Source organism: Akebia trifoliata, chromosome 16 (genome assembly GCF_017979445.1).
Source record: "Akebia trifoliata isolate Shusen 1 chromosome 16, ASM1797944v1, whole genome shotgun sequence".
Lineage (NCBI taxonomy): Eukaryota > Viridiplantae > Streptophyta > Magnoliopsida > Ranunculales > Lardizabalaceae > Akebia > Akebia trifoliata.
The window spans coordinates 21,303,682-21,324,924 of NC_141390.1; the positions used below are offsets into that span (position 1 = coordinate 21,303,682).

The following is a 21,243-nucleotide window of genomic DNA, read 5'->3' on the forward strand; positions in this document are numbered from 1 at the left end:
TTGACGGTCTTAGCCCGTCAAATTTTGAGAAATTTGACGGAGACTCTCGTCAAATATGCCTGTCAAATATTCTCTTGTATAATTTTTTTTTTGACGGCCCTGGACTATCAAATTATTGGAGAATGGACTTCAAAAAAAACAAAAAAAAATTCATAGAGTATGACCGTCAAATTTGGAGTTTAACAAACAATAGCATGGTCATCTAATTCACCAATCACAATGAACGAAATAATAAAAAAAAAAAATCAGAAAAAGAAAAAACAATAGAAAAATCATAAAACAAGCTCCAAATTAAACTAAATAACCCAAAATTAATATACATGTAAACCTCTTTGTTAAGATCGAAAATTCTGTCGAAGCTACAAATAACTGACAATAATTAAACTAAATAAGACCAAATGATATTGAAATTACTGGATCGACAACATCTTTGGTGGAGGTCGGTGTTGTTATCGTTGTAGATTGGGGAATGAACCCTTGTGCTTCACGTGCCGCTTTTTCTTTGGCCTTTTTCGCCCTTTCCTACACATCCTCCTGCATGCAGCATTTCATTAATCATTTTCCCTATATTGCATCCATCGATAAGTAAAAACCATTCAAAGGGGAAGAACTATAACTGCTTATTAAAAGAAAAAAAAAAAAAGAACGAGAACGGGAAGCATGATAGACAACCGGGTTAATTAGATTACTATTACATCGGTGGGGAGGGAGTACATAGAAAGTGAAGTTCTCGAACACAATGGTAGACTCAAAATTACCTATACGATTAAGACAACATATACGATTCAAAATAAAGACAACCGTGGAAAAGCACAATCAGGATAACAGGAAAAGAAATTAAACAGAACTGCATGCCTTTCAACTGTATGGCAAAATAAAACAAGAGCAAATAGTTGTTGAGATAAATAAAGAGATTTCCAATGAAGCCTAAAGCTCACACAAGATCAATAAGATATGCAAAATCACTGACAATAACAATAATCTCAGACTATTTAGATAGAGATACAATTCATTTTTCTTACCCTCCATAGACAGATCTCATGTCCATGACATTCCTCACTGTAGACCAGTCGATTCCCATCCCACTCAGATACGACTTGCCAACAACCCATTTCCAATGTTCATAATCCACTGTGAAATCCTCCGGAGCCGCTTTTCCATAAACTCCAACCTGAGAACTCTTTAACCAGTAAGGTGTTTTTTCCAACCTTGCCGGCCATTGGGACCCACGCTCTGATGCATCTACTGGCACCTTGTGCAGACATGCCTGCAGAGGCACATTCCTACAACCACAAAAACACATGTCAAGAAACTTTAAGGAATAAATAACAACTGATTTAATGCACTCATATAATAAAGAAAGATACCAGGCTGCATTTGGATCATCTGACTCTTGGCACAATGGAGGCTCATTTGCGGGTCTTTTCTCATAGCACTCATTGGATAAAGGCTTCCTGAATATTGCTGCACCAACTTCGTTCACTGTATCATTTTTAATCTCTACCAGCTCCCAGCACAACTTCTTTGTTAGTTCAGCCATTTCTACAATAGATTTCATGAGAAGAAACATTGTTAGATATTTACCCAAAGAAATCCCTCTCTTAAACACAAAGTGACTAGGTAAGGATGTATCTAGATCCTGTTAACATCATAATATATGAGATGACCAGTTTCATCAGCAAAGCATACCGTGTTAACATCAGACTGCAAGGGATATAAAAATTAGATTTCAGTATGACAGTTCCAAGAGGTAACCACTACTTAATAAATGCATTCCCAATCGTTGAAAAAACAATTTATCTGAAGAAAAGTGAAAAAAAAACGCAATAGTGTTAAGCAACCATATCAAATAACGTTGCACTAACAGAGAACTTGCCTGTACAAGTAAATAAAGGGATAGAATACATAGATTGGAACCACGATAATCTCACGTGCTATATTTCGAATTTTGCACTTCTCAAATACCACAGGTGCACCCGAAGGATAAACTCATCAGTCATCAAGTGCAGATGAAGTGTGAGTCAGAATGTGTATAGAAAAGCACAATGAGTAATTAAATCCAAATAAAGAGCAACGGGAAAAACAAATAGATGACCTTTTGTATACTAATCTCATTAATGCAGCCCGTAAAATTTGTTAACCTTCTCTCATTTGTTAGGTTCTTTTGAGGGGGATCTGAACCTCGGCATTTCAAGTATTGAAGTTTTAAAAAAACAATTAGTCCATAATCCATATGAACCAATTATGCTCTAAAGTTGATACACAAGGTTCGATTGGAGTTGCTTATGAGAAAGAAAAAAAGAAGGTATCATCCGGTACGGACCAATATGGAATCATGCTTTGGATTAGCAAACATGGTTATATCTAGTTGCCACAAACAGTTAGTACATAAGAACACTCTTTTGATGATACTTTATCCTACAGTAATGAGAAAATTTTCTTTGTTCATAAGCAGAAAATTCTCAATCAGATACATTTCAGCATGCAATCTGCTGTGGAAGCCAACATATGCAAGAAGGGAAATTTATTTTCATGAATACATGGCAAAATTTCAATTGTAGTTAGCTAGCAATCTGAATATTAGCATTATTCATAACTGGTTTTGCAATATAGGCAACTTTCTTGACTTTATCATTGATCCAAATATAACAAAGTAAGAACTACTAGCCATTCTCAATGATGCTCAAAAAGCGGAGGACTAGTTCATCGTAATTATATAAAATGTTCAAGTGTGCCACTAAAAATTTATAATGAAGCTGCTAGATTGGCTCTGCAGGACCAAGAAATTTAAAATACACACAGTTCTTTCCAAGGTAAATAAATGTGCAAACTCATCATTTACAAGAAAAGAGAACGCATATTTAAAAGTAAGACTGTAAAATTCATCCCAACAACTAGGTACAACGAATCAAGAGTAAAACAGGAAAATTTGACTGTAATACCTTGTGTGCAGAAATTCGTAGTGTCAGCTTATTTGCTTCGAGATCGTAAATATATATTGACTTATCGCTACTTCCAGCTACAAGTTCTCGCCCATCAGTTGAGAATTTCAAAGAAAATACTCCAAAAGAGTATTCCCCATCATCACCACCAGAGAAATCCAAACCTTCGTGAATCTCCTGCATAACAAATGGGCTGTGAATGAAAAGCAATACTTGTATTTGGAAAAGACGAATTTTTAAGAAGTCTGCAGTGGAAGTTTTTCAGATGAAGGGCTTTGTACAGTGAACTAAATAAGGGCTTCGAATTAGGACAGTCTAACAGAGACACAGATGTGCATACGGCATAAATTCCAGGTGGATGAGAACAAACATTCTGAGCTTGGAAGACTAGATTAATCTGACCGCATAATTAATTATTGAAGTACTCACATATTATTAAACTAGAGAACCTTTGCATTGTGATATCCAACACATATTTCCCATGTTCATTCCAATGTGTTGCAATAAAGGACCGCATATTGAAAACATAAACAATTACAAAGAAGAGGTCTTGTCAAATACTACCATCTAAGGCAAAGATATTTTACCTGACAATGAACTAAATGTGTAGCAAACCAAGGTGGAAGGCATGCTCCATGGACCTAATCAGAGGTAACAAATACCATTTTATTATTATTATTATTTTTTTTTTTTTTTGATAAGGAACAAAATACCATGTTATTATTAGTCTTGCATCCAATACTTATTATGAGAAATGTCACTCAATTAATGATAATTAGTTTAGAGCATTAAACAAACAAGAAATCTAATGATCACCTCAACAACCAACCTTTCCAAAATGCCACGTCCATTCCTAAGCTTCCCCTATAAAATCCATGCAACCTATTCTCTCTATATCTTGCATTCTTAATTCAATTCTACTACTTACTCATCCAAGGTAAAATCCGATCACTTTTTGTCATCCTACCATGGCTTATCACCTTCAACTAATTTCAATCATACCTCTTTTCTTCATCACTCTATCAGTGATGAGCACTAATCTGACCCACGCATCTCGCCATCTATTGCAAACAACCTTGCCTAATATTCCAGAGTTTCCAAAGCCCATATTGCCTCATTTTCCTACTATCCCAACTTTACCAAAGCCTGAACTCCCACCTCTACCACAGGTACCTACACTGCCAAATCCTGAGTTGATACCTTTGCCCAAGACTGAACTTCCACCGATGCCACATGTCCCATCCTTACCGAAGCCTGAGGTGGTGAAGTCTGAACTGCACCTCTGCCCAAGCTTGAAGTTGCCTGAAGTGCTGCCTCTACCTGAGTTTCCTACACTACCAAAGCCAACATTGCCTACCATTCCCAAGAACATACCCATCCCTTCCCTCTTCCCCTCTCACTCAACCTCTAGTCTTTGAGTTTCAATGCCAGAATTCTCTATTGTGTAGTTTAATGATGCCTTCAGAATCCTCTATTCTACTTGGCTATCCACCCTAGGTGGGATGTTATGTAATCTTTTTTAAATTTATTCATCTGTTGGTGCGTTAGGTTAGTTCCATTGGTGGCATTTGTATTTTATGATTGCTAATTATATATGATATTTATTTAAATGATTTTTCCTTTTCAAAGACAGTAATAGCATACAAGTTAATGATAGAAGCAGTATTTGATATCTCACACATAAATTTCTTTTGTGGAAGAAACATCAAACATGTGATTTATTTTTGGATATGATATTTCTAATCCATCCATAATGTCGAAGGCAATGAGCTATTACGTTCTATGGTGAACCACAATCTTCAATGTAGGGAAGATGAGAATAGAAGTTGTTAAGGGGAAAATGTATATCGGAACAGCATAAAGTTTTTAGAAAACTACTGGGTCAATATGTTTTAATAGGCCAGATCCTATGCACCTAGGGTCGAGGATTGAAACCCACCTCCCACACCTCAGCACATGCCAAGTAAGTCACAATTAAAGAAATTAATGCCTAAAATCTCTCCTTCTGAAAATTTCCTTTTCTTGTGGCTTACATGGCAAGTGTTGAGGTGTGGGATAAGGGTTTCAATCCTCCACCCTTGGTCCATAGGATCTCGGCTCCTGTTTTAAAATGATTCTCAAATGAGTGCTGATTTTTTGAACTCAACTTGACGGGGAAACTCATTGACTTGGCATGGGCCAAGAATAGTAGATTATGTCCCTTGGGATACACAATCGACCTGCCATCTGCAGTTGTGCATCCCGAGGGACAGAATCTACGGTTCTTTGTGCATGACACGTCAATGAGTTTTGAGTCTTGCTATCAGGTTGATCAGGTTGAGTTCAAAATCATTAGTCTGCTCAAATTATTAAAATTACCCACTTAATAACTTTTTTTTTTTTTTTGAGTCGTGATAATATAACTTGTCAGGTGGCATACCTAAATGACTCCATAATGTGACAAGTTGGGGTATCGTTAGCCCCCAATGACTTTAAAAAATTAGAGTAAGAAACATCATTGGTCTCTCTTAGCAGCCATGATGCTCCCCAAAGTAATTCATCCTGAAAAAAGGGACAACTTGTGAATTATATAAAGAACTTACATAGAAACCATGAATGTTTTGAGCTCTAGAAAGGTAGGTAAGAGTATTTTAATTCAATGAGGATTTTGTGAACATGTTCATTCTTACCTTATATCTTGAATAAGAGCACTTACAAAATTAATATCAATACAAAGCTTTTTCATAATTAGAAATACATTTGGCTAAAATTACATAACGATGTAGCATCTGTTTCTTGCATTAGTGAAAATGTGTTTATTCTACTTTTATGTGTCTCAACTACAGAATCAAGTTGAGAAAATGAGATTCTAATTCTAGAGTCTGAAATCAATTTCTCAAAAACAGTACGAGAAGAAAACAATACCCTAAATTCTGAATAACTATTTACATAATCTAATTCTAACAATCCAATATCAGAATCTAACAATCTGAACCAAATACTAACAAACCAACCTAGACCTAATAGCACGAGTATATTTTCCAGAAATTACATGATTTGAACCAAATATAACTAGAATTTTGCCCCAAAACTACTGCTACACATTTCAGATGGAATCCAAAACACAAACATTCAATAAAAAAGTAATAATGCTGCAATTAAAATACCAATCAATCTTTAAAAACCTACTTTTAAGATTAGATCTACAAATCACCATCATAAAAACAAAAACAAAAAAAATGAACCTTGATCGAGACAGATGAGAGGGCTTGAGAGAGGTGGGATTCTGAAAGACTGGCTTCGAGAGATGACTTTAAGGCTCCAGTTAACCCTAGATATCATCTTCACTCCATCATTTTCGGTGAGAGATCAAGAGATCAGAAACAGAGAGAGATCGATCAAATATAGAGAGAGGTGATCGAGGGAGACAAACAGAGAGAGAGATTCTCACAATCGGGAGAACATCTCACGAATCAGAGAGAGAGTGAGAGAGATGGAAAAAAAACACAGAGAAATATCTCACAATCGAGAGCTTCTCACGAACCAGAGAGAGAGTGTGAGAGAGAGAGGGGAAAACACATAAAAACCAGAGAGAGAGAGAGAGGAAAACGCAGAGAAAAGAGTAACCAGAGAGAGAGAGAGAGGAGAAGAAAGGAGTGGGTGTTCTCTAAAATTCGTGGGCCTTGCCCATCAAATTTTTTAATCTAAAATTCGTCGGGCCGAGCCCATCAATTTTTCTCTTCCATTTTCGAAGTTTTCACGTAGTACTCCTTTCATCTATGCAGAACCCGAGTAAGTCGTTAGTTATCTTCAGACGTTAAAATCCTCAAAAGAGTTATTGAAGGAACAGGTTGCTTTCTTGCTTGTTTGTAACATTTTAGCTTAATAGGAAAGACCATCATTGCACATACTGATTTTAGTTTCCATTTGATAACAACTTCAAAAAGCAAAGAAAAAGGAAGTTGCATTCATTGTGACAGAATTGAAGGTGATCCTGCAATGAATTTTATACATGACTGTTAAATTTAATTTCTTCTAATCTCTCTCCTTTAGTGAATTATTTGGAACGCAAACAAATTTTAATTCAACAAGTTTTACAAATAACTAGCTAACTTTATCTCTTTTGAGTTAATTCCACAAGTGCTAGTCAATCACATTTTTGGGGAAATTGTTATTATGTCAAAAAAATTCATACTCTTTCTCTACCTTTACACACACAAAGCTTGTATAGTATTTTATGGACAAAACTTTCCCAATGCGAAAGAGGATTCGTGTTTTTTATGTATTTGAAAAATACCCATAATTTCCTCTAGTCTGTTGCACTTTGCTTATCTGATTTTTTGAAGAAACCATTATCTAGCCTGAATTTTTTCCCCATAACGTTTGGTTGTCCAATAGAATTTCCTTTTGTGATTCTTTATACATTAATATCTAACTTTATTCATAAATTGCCAGTTATACATGAAGAATTTACACATTTAAAGGTACATGCTTGGTACTCCCTAGGAGGTTAATTTCTATGAAAGCCAGTATACCGCTCTTTTATCCTCTCTTGTCTTTAAAGATGGATACAATAGCTTCATGGCCATCATGTGAAATATCCTGGTGTCATGTGTTATAGCTATGTGGATCTAATAGGCCATTGTATTGAGTGTGGTCATGTAAAACTCATAAGCTCGTCTTGTTGACATAGTGTGGTTATTTAAAATTAGCTAGTGAAATTATTTGAATAGAGTGTGATAATGTTTTGTAATGTAAATGTTTTGTTGTGTCCCAATTATGGTGTGATAATTAATTGAAATATAATAAGTAAAATGTGGGGTGTCAATAGTATTTCCTAAGAAATTGAAGTGTGATAAATGAAATTTGGGATGCCAATAACAGGTCATTTTTTTTTATATAATTGCAGGTTTTATTTTGAAACGAAAAATTTAATAAAATTTTTTTTACAACATTAGAGACAATTTTGAACTGCCTAAAATAATATTTATTTAAAAAAAAAAAAATTGTTATTAGGGGCGGTTTGAATTCATCAGGTATAATTCATCTATTTAATTATAGAAATTAATCCAAGACAGTTTTAAACTACTTCTAAAAATCTAACAATCGCCTTAAATCACATTAATTAGAGGCGGTTTTCAAACAGTCTCTAAAAATATAACCACTACCCTTAAATGACAATAATTAGAGACGATTTAAAATAACCCTTAAATTGTTATTATTACAAGCGGTTTTGTAACCATCGCTACTTGGCCACCAAAAGTAATTCAAGACACCACTATAGTGGGCGTATGACTAAACCGCCCTTACATATATTGGAGGCGATTTTCAGTAATTTGGTGGCAATTTAAAACCACCACAAAAAGCTTCATATTTTGTAGTGCTCGACTCACTTGCTTACGTGGTTACCTAATCTTGCCATCAACAATATTGGATGTGTTTTAACTAGACATACTTTTGAATTTAACTGAAAATTTGATGGTCTTGGGATGTCATTAAGAATGATCAAGTTGGATCGTTGAGACACTTGGTCTAGTTGATAGAAGTCTGTCTCTACCATTGACAACCTATTGATTGAATTTGATTTGGATTTGAGTCCTACTTCTCAATTTAATTTTGCTTTAATTGATTGTCAATGTGCAGGGTATCGTATCGAGACTCGAATGATTGATCGATATTCGGCTCCTAGAATTTCTAAAGCATGCACCAATATTATCTTTTATCACTCAAGCAATTGATGAGTTTAGAATCGTTGCTCCACTGGGTCACGACTCGATTGAAAGCAGGTCGGCTTTGATTTTGAAAAGTTTGATGAAATCAAGACCTTTTGCAATTTCAAAATTTAGGTGGCCAGTGGAATTTCCAAATGTTTGATGGGCTTGCTTAAAATTTCAAGTTTCCCAAGTTATTTGAACCACTTTTTGGTGTTTTGAAATGTTTTCACAATATTCTGAGGTCTCGGTGTGATTTCGTCTTTTTAGAAGAAAAAAATTCTTATTTCCAAAAACTTGATGGATGAAATAGTAAATTCGTTAGCAACATGGTGTCCGTCTCATCGAGACTCAAGATCTTTGATTTGATTAGTCCCAGGCTCAAATCGGAGTTGAGTTGGGCTAGAGATCTTAAATATACGAAAATCAAGGAAAAAGGCCCACGCATGATTTTTTGTTGTTGTAAATTTCACAATATTTCTTTAAAATTTTTGGGGATTTGAGCCGCTTCCATGTTGGACATAACACAGAGGGCCACAGTTCAAGTTTTAGATTGATTGGGTTTGAATCCAATTTTGAAATGGGCCTCACTCAACAAAAGAAGAAATAAAACTCAAAAGTGATTAAGAATTGTGGAGCATCAATTTGTAAATCACTTTTGACGAGGTTAGAAGTTTCAGATTGGTGAAACTTTTAAGCCATATATATTTGTTCTACATAACTTGGTTGAAATGTCTCACCTAACTTGGTGCATTTTCGAGCTGATGAGATGAGATAGTTGGATGATCCATGGGATTGAGACACCTTGAAATCCAATTCACTTTGACTAGTTTTAAAATTTTGGTCAAAGTCAACTCTCTTTTCTTTTTCTTTTTTTTTCTTTTTTTTTTCACTGGGAGAAAAGAACCTCGAGAATTCGTCTTCTTCTGGTAAGAGTTCAGTTTTTGTTGAATTGAGGATTAAAAAAATTGTTTTTTATTTTTATTTATTTTTTGAAGCACTTAAGCTCCATTGGTTCTCAGAAAAAAGTTTCTTGGAAAAACTTTATGCTAGAGTTTTAGTTTTTTTATAAGTAATTTTGTGCTAGAAAATGATTTTTCTCTATTTGGTTGAGATCGGAAGAATCCCTGGATAATTGTGGAAAAGAAATTCCACCATTTCATATTTAAAAAAAATGAAGCAATAGCCTGAAATTTAATTTCTCATTATCTTACTAGTGTTAAAAAATCTGTTTTTCAATAAATCAAAAGTTGATCCCCTATGATTTGGTATATTTTCATGTTGACCCTTAACCTTTTGAGAATTTCACGATGTTAACGTTCCAATATTACTATTTTAGCATCTCATTTATAATGAGAAATTCTATTGCCACACCAACTTTGACTAACGCCAACCCAATTCATAAGTAAATATGGGATTTTTTCCTAAACTATGCGCAACTTATATCAAAATTCTGATTTTAATACACGGTTCATTTTAATTCCCAAAACATGTTTTTTCAGTTAATTCATCACTTTTATAATCAATGAATTTGTTAATAAATTACCAACGAGATCATTGACATGAAAAAATAGTTGGTATTTTATCAACGAATTCATTGATATTAAAAGTGATAATCTCATAAGTTCGTAGATTATAAAAAAGACGAATTCAATTGGAAAAAACATGTTTTTAAGAATTAAAATGAATTATGTACCGAACTCAGAATTTCGTCAATTTCATCGCACAAAATGGAGATTCACTCTATGTGAGTCACCAAATAATGAACAGGCAGTTTGGCCGGCATTAGCAAGGTTGGTGTAGCAATAGAAGCTCTCTTTATAACTTTATTATTTATTATTGAAAAAAAAAAAAACCCAAACTAAATAAAAAATTATTTTGGTGATTCTTCCGATCTCAACTCTTGAAAATATAGGTTAAAATAATATTTATTTTAACAAAGAAGACTCTTTGTGAGTAAAAGATTTCGTCTTCCATATTTGTTCGGAAAGGTATGTAGGTTCAATTAGGAATTATTTTTAGGTTACTTAGTAAAAAAGAAAAGGAAAAAGATTTCATCTTTTAATTCCGCCAAAATCCTTCTTGTTCTTGGGTGGGGGTTTGTATTTTGAAGTATATAGAAATTTCGGGTTGAAGATGACTTGTTTAAGGGATTTTCTGTTGGAGGTTGAAGATGAGGGCATGTAAGTCATTTATTTAACTACATGATAGAAGACTTAGGTCAAGAAGCATGACATCTTTATGAAAAAACAGGGGTATCTCCAATATTGACCAAACCGTAGGGGTATGCCTAAATCTCCAATATTGACCAATATTATCCCACGTGGCACACTGATTCGACTCTCCTGACTTGACACACTGATTCGACTCTCTTGACTTGATAAGTTCAAAAATCGTAAATTTCTATGCCTCGGGATTCAAACCTACACTTTCCCATAAAAAAATGTATCTCGAGGGAATTATATAGATCTACGATTCCCAAATTTGTCAAGTCAGGAGAGTCAATTGAGTGTGCCACGAGGGATGGTCAGATTGCCACAACTCTTTTAGGAAAGTTATTATTTTGAAAATTTTCTATTTGTGTGAAATTGTTATATGGTTAGAAATTGGGTATAATTAAGATTTAGAGTCTATTTAAAAAGTTGCTGTTTTTTTTTTTTTTTTTTTTTTTTTTTTTTTGCCATTCTCACATTTCTGACATGAAGTTGTAGACATAACCGTAGATGCTTTTTTACTTGTATCTCGAGGAGACAATCTACCATCACATCAGCACAATAACAATCAAATCACAGTCCCCCAAAGATTTTCCTTTGAGAAAATAGAATTATTTCTTTGCACTTTTCACTCTATTTTATCGAGAGCGCATCATGACTAGAATTGGAAAACTAGTCAGAAAATATTATTAGAGTTAAAAGTGCTAGTATTGCAATGAAAAATGACCTTTATATGAACTTTCAGTTCGATTGATTAATTATAGTTGCTGAAGTAAAATTTAAATAACCAAACATCTAAATTCTGTGTTCGAGGTTCATGATCAAGACGTTATAGTTTGAAGTTTGAACCTATACACCAAATGGTATCCCACTGACTCTCTTAGAATGATGAACTTGAACAAAATTCATATATATTTGTAGCATAGTGAAGGCTATAAGATGTCATCAAACACTTCGCAAGTGTAATACATATAATATTGAAGACAAGTCGTATATTTGAGAGTGCTTTTCATTACAAGAAGCAGTGATGAATCAATACCAAGGGGGATGGTTCAATAGGAATCAATCTATACCAGACTCAAGAAATTTTAGAGCAAAATTTGGAACATTTTAATAATGACTTCGTCGTTTTCTATTCCCTTAGAAACAAATTACATGCAATTATAAAGATCCTACAATATATATATATATATATATATATATATATATATATATATATATATATTTTTGTACATTATGATTTAGCTTAGTAAAGAAAATTAATATAAATATATGGTAAACATTTTGTATCGACACCGTAATATATTTCAATTCAAAGATTGAAATGAACAGTGTTCCTCTATGGTAATAATTGTGGCCTTTTCTCTTAATAATTTTGTAATTTTCTCAAGAAAAAAAACTCTTTTGATCTTAGCTCAGTTAATTGACATATTGGGATGCAACTTTGAGATATATTGTTCGAGTCCAATTTACCAACGACCCAAAAAAATAAAAATAAAAACTGAAAAAAAAAAAGGAAAAAAAAGAAAGAAAAGAGAACATAAGCCCATTTTAGCAAAATGGATAGGTAGATTAGAAAGGGCTTTCAATATGTCGGATTAGACCCAAAATCCAATCTATTTTGATTCGATAACTTTAGATATGGACCAAGGATTTGGGTTCCGATGATTCAATTTGATAGAATCATAGCTGCTCTTGATCAACAATGCCCCAATTCGATGTATTCAAATCCCCATAAAATGTATATAAAAAAAAATTATGGAAATGATTTAGCATGTGCATGGTGGAGCTAAAGATTACATTAATTCTTATAACTTATAATGGTTAAATTAACATCAGAATTAGATATTCTCTTGCTTGATCATTAGGAAAATAAAAACATTAGAACTAATTAATTACAAGATAAAGAAATAACCATCCACTCTTATCTTCTCTCCATCATGTCCCAATGGGCATGTTCTGAACAATACAACAATCAAGAGACGACTTCATTAAGAAAATATTATCAATAATAAATAAATAAAATTTTAATGAAAATGCATGAAGAAAAGGCTTTGATGAGTTTGAGAGGTGCTAAGGTTGGCAGGTTATTTATTTATTTTTTGGAAATAATTGCAATATGTGGGATATGTAATAGAAATGAGCCTTAATGTTGGTGCCACTTCAAAAAATTGAATAATCTATGTATAATTTAGGAAGGTTTGGTACCATGTTGTGTATTAAAGGAATTTAGCAATACTTTGATTGAGGGCCTGCATTAAATTTCATTGGATTTGATTACGAGAACCCTAATAAGATTTATATCGAAAATGAGTCAAGTTTTGTGACTCATGTAGAAAACACATGATCTTGGCAACGGTTAGGATTTATATGTAGAATTGGGATAAAATTACTCCCCCACGTGGCATACTCAATCGTCTCCCCCTGACTTGACATGTGCTTGAGCCGTAAATTTGTACTCCGCAATTGTGTATCCCGAGGAGTACAGATCTACAGTTCAAGCACATGTCACGTCAAGAGGATTCAATTGAGTATGCCATGTGGGGGAGTCACTTTATTGTTACTCTTTATATTTATGCTTAGCACGTTTCTTGAGAATGCTTATCCCGAGGATAAATTAATCCCGACTATTAGATTTCGTGTTTACACCATTGGGATAGTGTATTCTACATGAGTCATATGAACTTGAACCATAGATAATAATTAATGGAAAGAAATCTAAGTAGAAGTAAATCTTATCAATCTAATCTAAAATAATACTAATCCAATAAAATCTTGGGAAAATGACCTCAAAGACCTATTTTTTGAAAATATGTACAAAAAAGTCCCTCTTGAAAAAATATGGACTCTTTAGTACTTATATTATCAAATATTAGTCTAAAAATAACTTTTGAAACAAAAACGCCGTAATTACCCTATCAACGAATTTTGAGGTTTAAAGAAACATGTTTATTCGAGAATATTTGAGTAAACCTATGTTTCAAAATTAATGACATGCCACTTGACTATGATCATCTCTTTATATAACAATGAAAAAAAAATCATTGTTTTCTCTTTTCAAAACTAGTGATTTTTAACTCACATAGATGAGTATGGTTATAATCATCATCAAACTAATTTGATCTATGTATATTAGATTTATTAAAAGATATCTATATGTAAAATTTGACTTGAATATTCATCAAATTGATTCAACTAAAAAATTAGCAAGTCTACTTAAATGAGTCAAATAAAATTATATTGAATTTATAAATAGATTTTAATAAATAAAAATATTTATTTTTTTATTTTCATAAAAATATTAATAACAAAATAAATAGATCAAGTTTTTTATTTGACTCCGTATATTTTTAGATTAAACCACTTTATATTTTTAGATCAAATTGAGAATTTCTATTGGCACCCCAAATTTTACTTATTCTCAACCTATTGCTTATTTTCTTTATTGGGTGAATCTCCAGTTCGTGCGATGAATATGACGAAATTCCGGGTTCCGTACACTATTCATTTTAATTCTCAAAACATGATTTTTCAGTGCATTCATCACTTTCATAATCTACGAATTCGTAATTTTGTCACTTTTAATATCGACAACTTCGTAAATGAAATAGCAGCGATTTTTTAATATGAGCGATCTTGTTCATTATTTATCAACGAATTTGTTGATTATAAAAGTCACTAATTAATTGGGAAAATATGTTTTGGGAATTAAAATGAACAGTGTATCGAAACCGAAAATTTGACACAAGTTCCACACATTCTAGGAAAAATCCCTTCTTTAATTTTAATTTGGGGTGCCAATAACAAGTCTTTTTCTTTTTATAATTGCATGTTTTATTTTGAAACGAAAAATTTAATAATTTTTTTTTTTTACAACATTAGAGATAGTTTTCGAACCGCCTAAACTAATATTTATTTAAAAAAATTTTGTTATTAGGGGTGGTTTTAATCCGTCGGGTATAATTCATCTATTTAATTATAGAAATTAATCCAAGACAGTTTTAAACCACCTCTAAAATTCTAACAATTGCCTTAAATCACATTAATTAGAGGCGGTTTTGTAACCGACGTTACATGGCCACTTAAAGTAATTGAAGACACCATTATAGTGGGCATATGACTAAACCGCCCTTACATGTATTGGAGGCGATTTTCAGTAAGTGGCAATTAAAACCGCCACAAAAAGCTTCATATTTTGTAATGCCCGACTCACTTACTTACGCGGTTACCTAATCTTGCCATCAACAATATTTGGTGTGTTTTAACTAGACATACTTTTGAATTGAACCGAAAATTTGATGGTCTTAGGATGTCATTAAAAATGATCAAGTTGGATCGTCGAGACACTGGGTCTGGTTGACAAAAGTCCATCTCTACCATTGACAACCTATTGATTGACTTTGATTTGACTTTGAATCCTACTTCTCAATTTATTTTTGCTTTAATTGATTGTCAATGTGCAGGGTATTGCATCAAGACTCGAATGATTGATTAGTATTCGGCTCGTCAGCAACCCAAGAATTTCTAAAGCATGCACCAATATTATCCTTTATTACTCTAGCAATTGATGAGTTTAGAATCGTTGCTCCACTGGGTCACGAATCGATTGAGAGTAGGTCGACTTTGATTTTGAAAAGTTTGATGAAATCAAGACCTTTTGCAATTTCAAATTTTAGGTGGCCAGTGGAATTTCCGAACATTTGCTGGGCTTGCTTAAAATTTCAAGTTTCCCAAGTTATTTGAACCACTTTTTAGTGTCTTGAAATGTTTTCACAATATTTTGAGGGTCCAAGTGTGATTTCGTCTTTTTAGAAGAAAAAAATTCATAATTTCAAAAAACTTGATGGATGAAATAGTAAATTTGTCAGCACCATGGCATCTGTCTCATCGAGACCCAAGATCTTCGATTTGATTAGTCCTGGGCTCAAATCGGAGCTGAGATGGGCTAGGGATCTCAAATATACAAAATCGAGGAAAAGGGCCCACGCATGAGTTTTTGTTGTTGCAAATTTCACAAAATTTCTTTAAAATTTTTTCAACTAAAAAAATTAGCAAGTTTGCTTAAATGAGTCAAATAAAATTATACTGAATTTATAAATAGATTTTAATAAATAAAAATATTTATTTTTTTATTTTCACAAAAATATTAATAACAAAATAAATAGATCAAGTTTTTATTTGATTGGGTATATTTTTAGATTAATCCTCTTTATATTTTTAGATCAAGTTGAGAACTTCTATTGGCATTCATCACTTTTATAATCTATGAATTCGTAATTTTGTCACTTTTAATATCAACAACTTTGTAAATGAAATACCAGCGATTTTTTCATGTGAGCGATTTTGTTGGTAATTTATCAACGAATTCATTAATTATAGAAGTGACTTAAAACAAACAGTATATCGAAACCAAAAATTTGATACAAGTAGCGCACATTCTGGGAAAAATCCTTTCTTTAATTTTAATTGGGGAGTAATAAGTAAAAGTTAGTGTGCCAATAACAACTCTCTATGTTTTCTGTGTACACGTGGCAAGTCACACCAACACGTTTGGACTTAGGACCACAGGCTGTATCTTAAATTCAGAAAGAAAAAAAAGCCCAATTGGTTTTGTTAACCCAACAGCAATTAATTATTGTAAAATCCGCATCTTTTTCCCCTCAATTTCTTTGTTTAATTAATTAATTAATTTTGTTGTAATTTATCTGAAAATTTCTGGTGCTATTTTTTGTGGATTGAATGGATCGATATTAATTTGATCAGGATTAGTGTTAGGATTCTTAGTTTTGGTAGGAAGGAATAGGTATCGTGTTAAGGTTCAAAAATTCAATTGGGCTAAGAATATTTAGCATACCTATTGTCTGATTAGACGATTTTGGTCTCTTTTTATTGGAGCTACTTAGAGACAGGTCTCTTGGAAACAAATCTATTGAGAACCAAAACGATAGGAACCGAAAAAACCCAAGAACTGATCAGTTTAAAGAGAAGCTTTTTGACAGTTCTAGTTCTAGTTTGATTGATTTGAGAACCAGAACCGAAACCGAGGGTACTGGAACACAAATTAATGGTAATGGTTCTGTTTCCTATAAGAACTGACCCATTTTCCCCTTAATTCATATCTGTGTTCACTATGTCAATCCACATTCTTTTCGGTTTTCTTCCTCGGTCTTTTAAGATCTTCAACTTGAATATTTCTTCTAATTGATGCCTTTAAGATTTGTTTTCTTAGGTTAAAATTCCGTACCATCTCGGAATGTCTGACTGATGAGTCTCGGTTTAGGAATCTTGACTATTATATTAAGAGATATGTTATTGGCATCCCTACCGTGTTACATCCCAATTAAAATTAAAATAAACATAAAAAAAAAAATCAATGGCTTTGAAACTCTCTTCCCTCTTCTTTTTTTTTTTCGATTTCTATTTGCTAGATTTAAGATTTTATATGAGCCTCATCCTAACTATAAACAACCGCTGGAATTGTTTGAATGTGTTATAATGTTTTGTAATGTTGAGGAAATAACGTGAACCAAACTGTTGCAATGTTCGAATGGTGTGTTTTAATCTTTAATTAGGGTGTGATAAATAATTTAAAAAATTGGAGTGTAATGACTAAAAAGTTGAAATGCCAATAACAGCTCTCTATATTTAAGTTGTTCCTTGCACCTGCTGTTAGTTTTTTGGGACTTGAAATCCTGATTGCTCTTTTGCATATATTTACTGACAAAAACCATCCTTACTTCCAGGTTGCTATTCCAGTGGTTCCCACAATCAGGGTGTTGGTTACTTTTTCAAAATTTGAAGAGTTGCAACCATTGGGAGAGTTCAGCACACCTCCTTCAAGCCCTCAAGGCCGAGAGAGCCCGGCAATGGTGCAATCTTCGAGTTCTTCATGGCTACAATGGATTAAAGCTCCTTATCACCGTCCGAGCTCTTCTACGGCTTCTGGGTCCACCAGTCGGGTCGAAGATATTACCCATTTGCAATACCAACAGATTATTCTTGGATTACGGCCGAAGCAAAGAAAAAGAAAATGCAGGAAAAGAAGAGTAGCAAATCAAAAAAGTTAAAATCTCAAAATCAATGAAGATTGTCGCGTGGAGTCCATTTGTAAAGAGGATTTAGCCCACTAAGGTCTTGGTTGCTTCTCTTGACATTGAAGCTATGATATCGTGTAGGAAAACAGTTGGGGACTGCCCTCGGCATATAAGCAAGCAAATTGAACTGTTGTAATTCTTGAACAATGTTTGTAACTAACATGATCACATGTTTGGTTTCTTTGGTACATTTTAGTGTATTTTCTACACCTATTGTAGTACTTCCATTGATGTTTGTCATATTTTGTTGGAGCATTCTTGGGGTGCATCATGAATCAGCAACAGAAATCTTGTTCAAGATTCGACTTCGTCTAGAGCTTTATCGCCTAGACTGATCCAATGCAATATTTTTTTCCGTCTCATTGTCCCAAAGAACATCATCAATCAAATCATTGTGCTCGTTGGTAAGTATAACTTGATAAACGAAGTAAATCATGACAAGGTTTCATTTCCAAATTGATCAATGCCCTTGGAGAAAATATGGGTTGACCAATTCAAATTCCGAACAGGTTGACTCGTCCGAGTTTTCAAAAAATCAATCAATTTGAACAAGTTTTTAGTCTAGTCAAGGAAGTTCCCAATTCACATTGGCAAACTTGGTTTGGCATCCTCGAACTCAACTTAAATTTGACCAAGTTTTAAAACTATGGTCGAGAGAGTTACATGTTCGGAAGTTAATTTTCTTCAACTTGACAATTGACGTTGTTTCATGCATTTACATGTTTGGAACTATATGTTTATTTCCATCAATTTTAGCTGAAAAGAAGATCTGATACTCCAGCCTCCGAGCAGAGAAGTCTTCAAAACTAGAACAACACGACATGGTAGCACCAATGGGTAAAATTTGGTCAATTTGCCCGAGGCCTCAGACCTGAGCTTGGGTCATCGATCAGAGTCATTAGCCCAAGGCTTCAACCTAAGATTTTGGTTGGATCCAAGTCATTGGCCCAAGATTTGAACCAAAGGTTGGGTTGGATATGGGTTGGGTTCATGGTACCATCAATCCATATTTTTGGGTCCTACTTTTTAAGAGCTGCTATTGTCATCCCAACTTTTACTTATTACACTCAAATTTCATAAATTAATTTTCACACCCCAATTCAAGATTTAATCACATCATTTAAACATTAAAGAGGTTTGGCTCACATTATTATCTCAACATTACAACACCCGTTCAAACTTAGGGGTGCAACTTAATTAGGTTGAAACCGAGAACCAAATCAAACCATGAGTTTCAGGTTGTTTTGGTTCGGTTTAAATTAAAATCGGTTCAGTTTCGGATTTACAAAATAAAGAACCGATGAATTCGGTTCGATTCTCGATTTGAACTTTATAAATAACCGAACCGAATCGATAACCGAACTAAGAGTTCTTTTAAATAAAATTTAGATTTTTTAAAAACCCTAACTCTCATCTCTTCTACTCTCGTCTCTCTCTCTGTCTCTGCGACTGCCGGCTACCGGCCTACGGGCGGATCATCTCTTTCTTGTCTCTCGTCTCTCACTCTCTCTCTCTCTCTGCGGCTTCCGGCTGCCGGGCTGCGAGGCTGTGGGCAGATCATCTCTCTTTCGTCTCTCTCTCTCTCGCGTCTCTTGCAAGCAGAGGTGTGGTTGGCTGGCTGTGGGCTACGGATTGCCTGTCAACTCCGGCGACTGGAGGATCTCTCTGTCTCTGTCTCTCTCTCTTTTGTCTCTTGGAGTTGAAGAACAGTCAGATTTGTTGGTTTGTCGATCGATAAGGATCGCATCTCTGCAGCACAGATCTAAAATGCCCCCAATTTCTAAGTATCTTTGAGAAATAGGTTAGTATTTCTAACTATATTAATTTGTTGGGTTTTCCCTGAAATTATAGAGATAAGTTCTTTTAATTTTTTTTATTAAATAAATTTTTTATTTATGTAAAAATATATGAAGTTGTTTATTATCTAACACAAAAATTAATTAAAATTTTAAGAAATATACTGTTTTAGATGACATTATCAAACTCCAAAATTATGCATGAGCCAGTTTTTATTTTTTATTTTTTTAAAATTATTTGTTTAAGAAATTTTTGGCAACCCATGGAACCGAACCAAATTAAAGTCGGTTTGGGTTGGTTCGGTTCTGGTTCTCATATAATGGAACCGACCTTGGTCGGTTCGGTTCTGATTTTGCTCTAAACCGAACCAACCCGAACCAAGTTGCACCCTAATCAAACGATTTCAATAATTGCTTACTATCATGATTAGGCTCATATAAAATCTTAAAGTAAAAAAAATAAAAATTTGAGAGAGAACTTCTATTGGCACTCGAACTTTTACTTATTCTCAACCAATTGCTTATTTTTTTTATTGGGTGAATCTCCATTTTGTGCGATGAATATGACGAAATTTTGAGTTCCGTTCACTATTCAATTTAATTCTCAAAACACGCTTTTCCAGAGCATTCATCACTTTTATAATTTATGAATTTGTGTTTTCGTCACTTTTAATATCAACAACTTCGTAAATGAAATACTACAATTTTTTCATATGAGCGATCTCGTAGGTAATTTATCAACGAATTTGTTGATTATAAAAGGGACTAATTCATTGGGAAATCATGTTTTGAGAATTAAAATGAACAGTGTGTTGAAACCGAAAATTTGACATGTTCTGGGAAAAATCCCTTCTTTATTTTAATTGTGGAGTAATAAGTAAAAGTTGGGGTGCCAGTAATAGCTCTCGATTTTTTTTGTGTACCAAAGCACCATTTTTTTTTTTGTTTCATTCACATGGGATTCCTTCCCTTCTGTCCCTAATTTCCCGGATGAAAGGAGAAATTAAATTCAGAAAAAAAAGCCCAATTTGTTTTGTTAGCCCGACAGCAACCAATTAGTGTAAAATCCGCTTCTTTTTCCCCTCAATTTCTTTGTTTATTAATTAGTTAATTTTGCTGTAATTCATTTGTATTTGAATTTGATTTTACCTGATGGATTCGTTATTTTGAATTTAATCTGCATCATCTCATCTAATTGGAACAATTCTGGTGCTACAGTAATGATTGTATTTCCGACCGGGATCATTTGATTTATGTCGTAGGGAAGAGTTGGCCGGTGAGGACGACATACTAATTTTTAAGTTTTTAACAAGTAAAATAAAAAACAACTAAAAAAATAGAGAACACATAACAACTATTAAAATATATATATACCTCAACCTCAATCTCAACCTAAGTTGTACTAGTAGAAGAGAAAAAAGATGGTGATTAATGAAAGTTTTTAAGATTCTTGAATTGATGAATGATGATGTTGATGTTGATGTTTGATGATGAATACTGATTTGATT

General features: G+C 33.5%; 1 protein-coding gene and 1 long non-coding RNA gene across 9 annotated transcripts in view; one reads left to right on the top strand and one right to left on the bottom strand.

Annotated features, from left to right (window-relative positions):
* Positions 1–275: 275 nt before the first annotated feature.
* LOC147382825 (putative methyltransferase PMT26) lies at positions 276–6,544 on the bottom strand. 7 transcript variants are annotated; one of them, XM_086428417.1, is made up of 7 exons: positions 6,167–6,544; positions 5,362–5,483; positions 2,943–3,119; positions 1,690–1,704; positions 1,368–1,542; positions 1,023–1,283; positions 276–534 (listed from the first exon to the last, which is right to left on the bottom strand). In XM_086428417.1, exons 5-7 carry the CDS (start codon positions 1,538–1,540, stop codon positions 450–452), a joined length of 519 nt encoding a protein of 172 aa, XP_086284543.1. In that variant the 5' UTR covers positions 1,541–1,542; positions 1,690–1,704; positions 2,943–3,119; positions 5,362–5,483; positions 6,167–6,544; the 3' UTR covers positions 276–449. The 7 variants fall into 7 exon arrangements, with proteins under 7 accessions (XP_086284543.1, XP_086284542.1, XP_086284545.1 ...); XM_086428416.1 differs by lacking the exon at positions 1,690–1,704 and adding an exon at positions 3,530–3,583 and having other exon boundaries at positions 6,167–6,542; XM_086428419.1 differs by lacking the exons at positions 1,690–1,704; positions 5,362–5,483 and adding an exon at positions 3,530–3,583 and having other exon boundaries at positions 6,167–6,542.
* A 12,755-nt stretch (positions 6,545–19,299) lies between these two features.
* The window catches only part of LOC147382826 (uncharacterized), a 47,802-nt gene continuing 45,858 nt past the window's right edge, over positions 19,300–21,243 (top strand). For both annotated transcript variants that reach the window (XR_015173294.1, XR_015173293.1), the window contains exon 1: positions 19,300–19,740. This is a non-coding gene — a long non-coding RNA (uncharacterized LOC147382826). The remainder of the gene's footprint in view (positions 19,741–21,243) is intronic.

What these genes read in the sequence shown, in the direction of transcription:
- LOC147382825 (XM_086428417.1), bottom strand. Translation starts at nt 1,540, where the DNA reads ATGGCTGAACTAACAAAGAAGTTGTGCTGGGAGCTGGTAGAGATTAAA. An exon ending in GATGATCCAAATGCAGCCTG is followed by an intron (nt 1,284 to 1,367) that starts GTATCTTTCTTT and finishes TTGTGGTTGTAG; the next exon opens with GAATGTGCCTCTGCAGGCAT. An exon ending in ATGAGATCTGTCTATGGAGG is followed by an intron (nt 535 to 1,022) that starts GTAAGAAAAATG and finishes TGCTGCATGCAG; the next exon opens with GAGGATGTGTAGGAAAGGGC.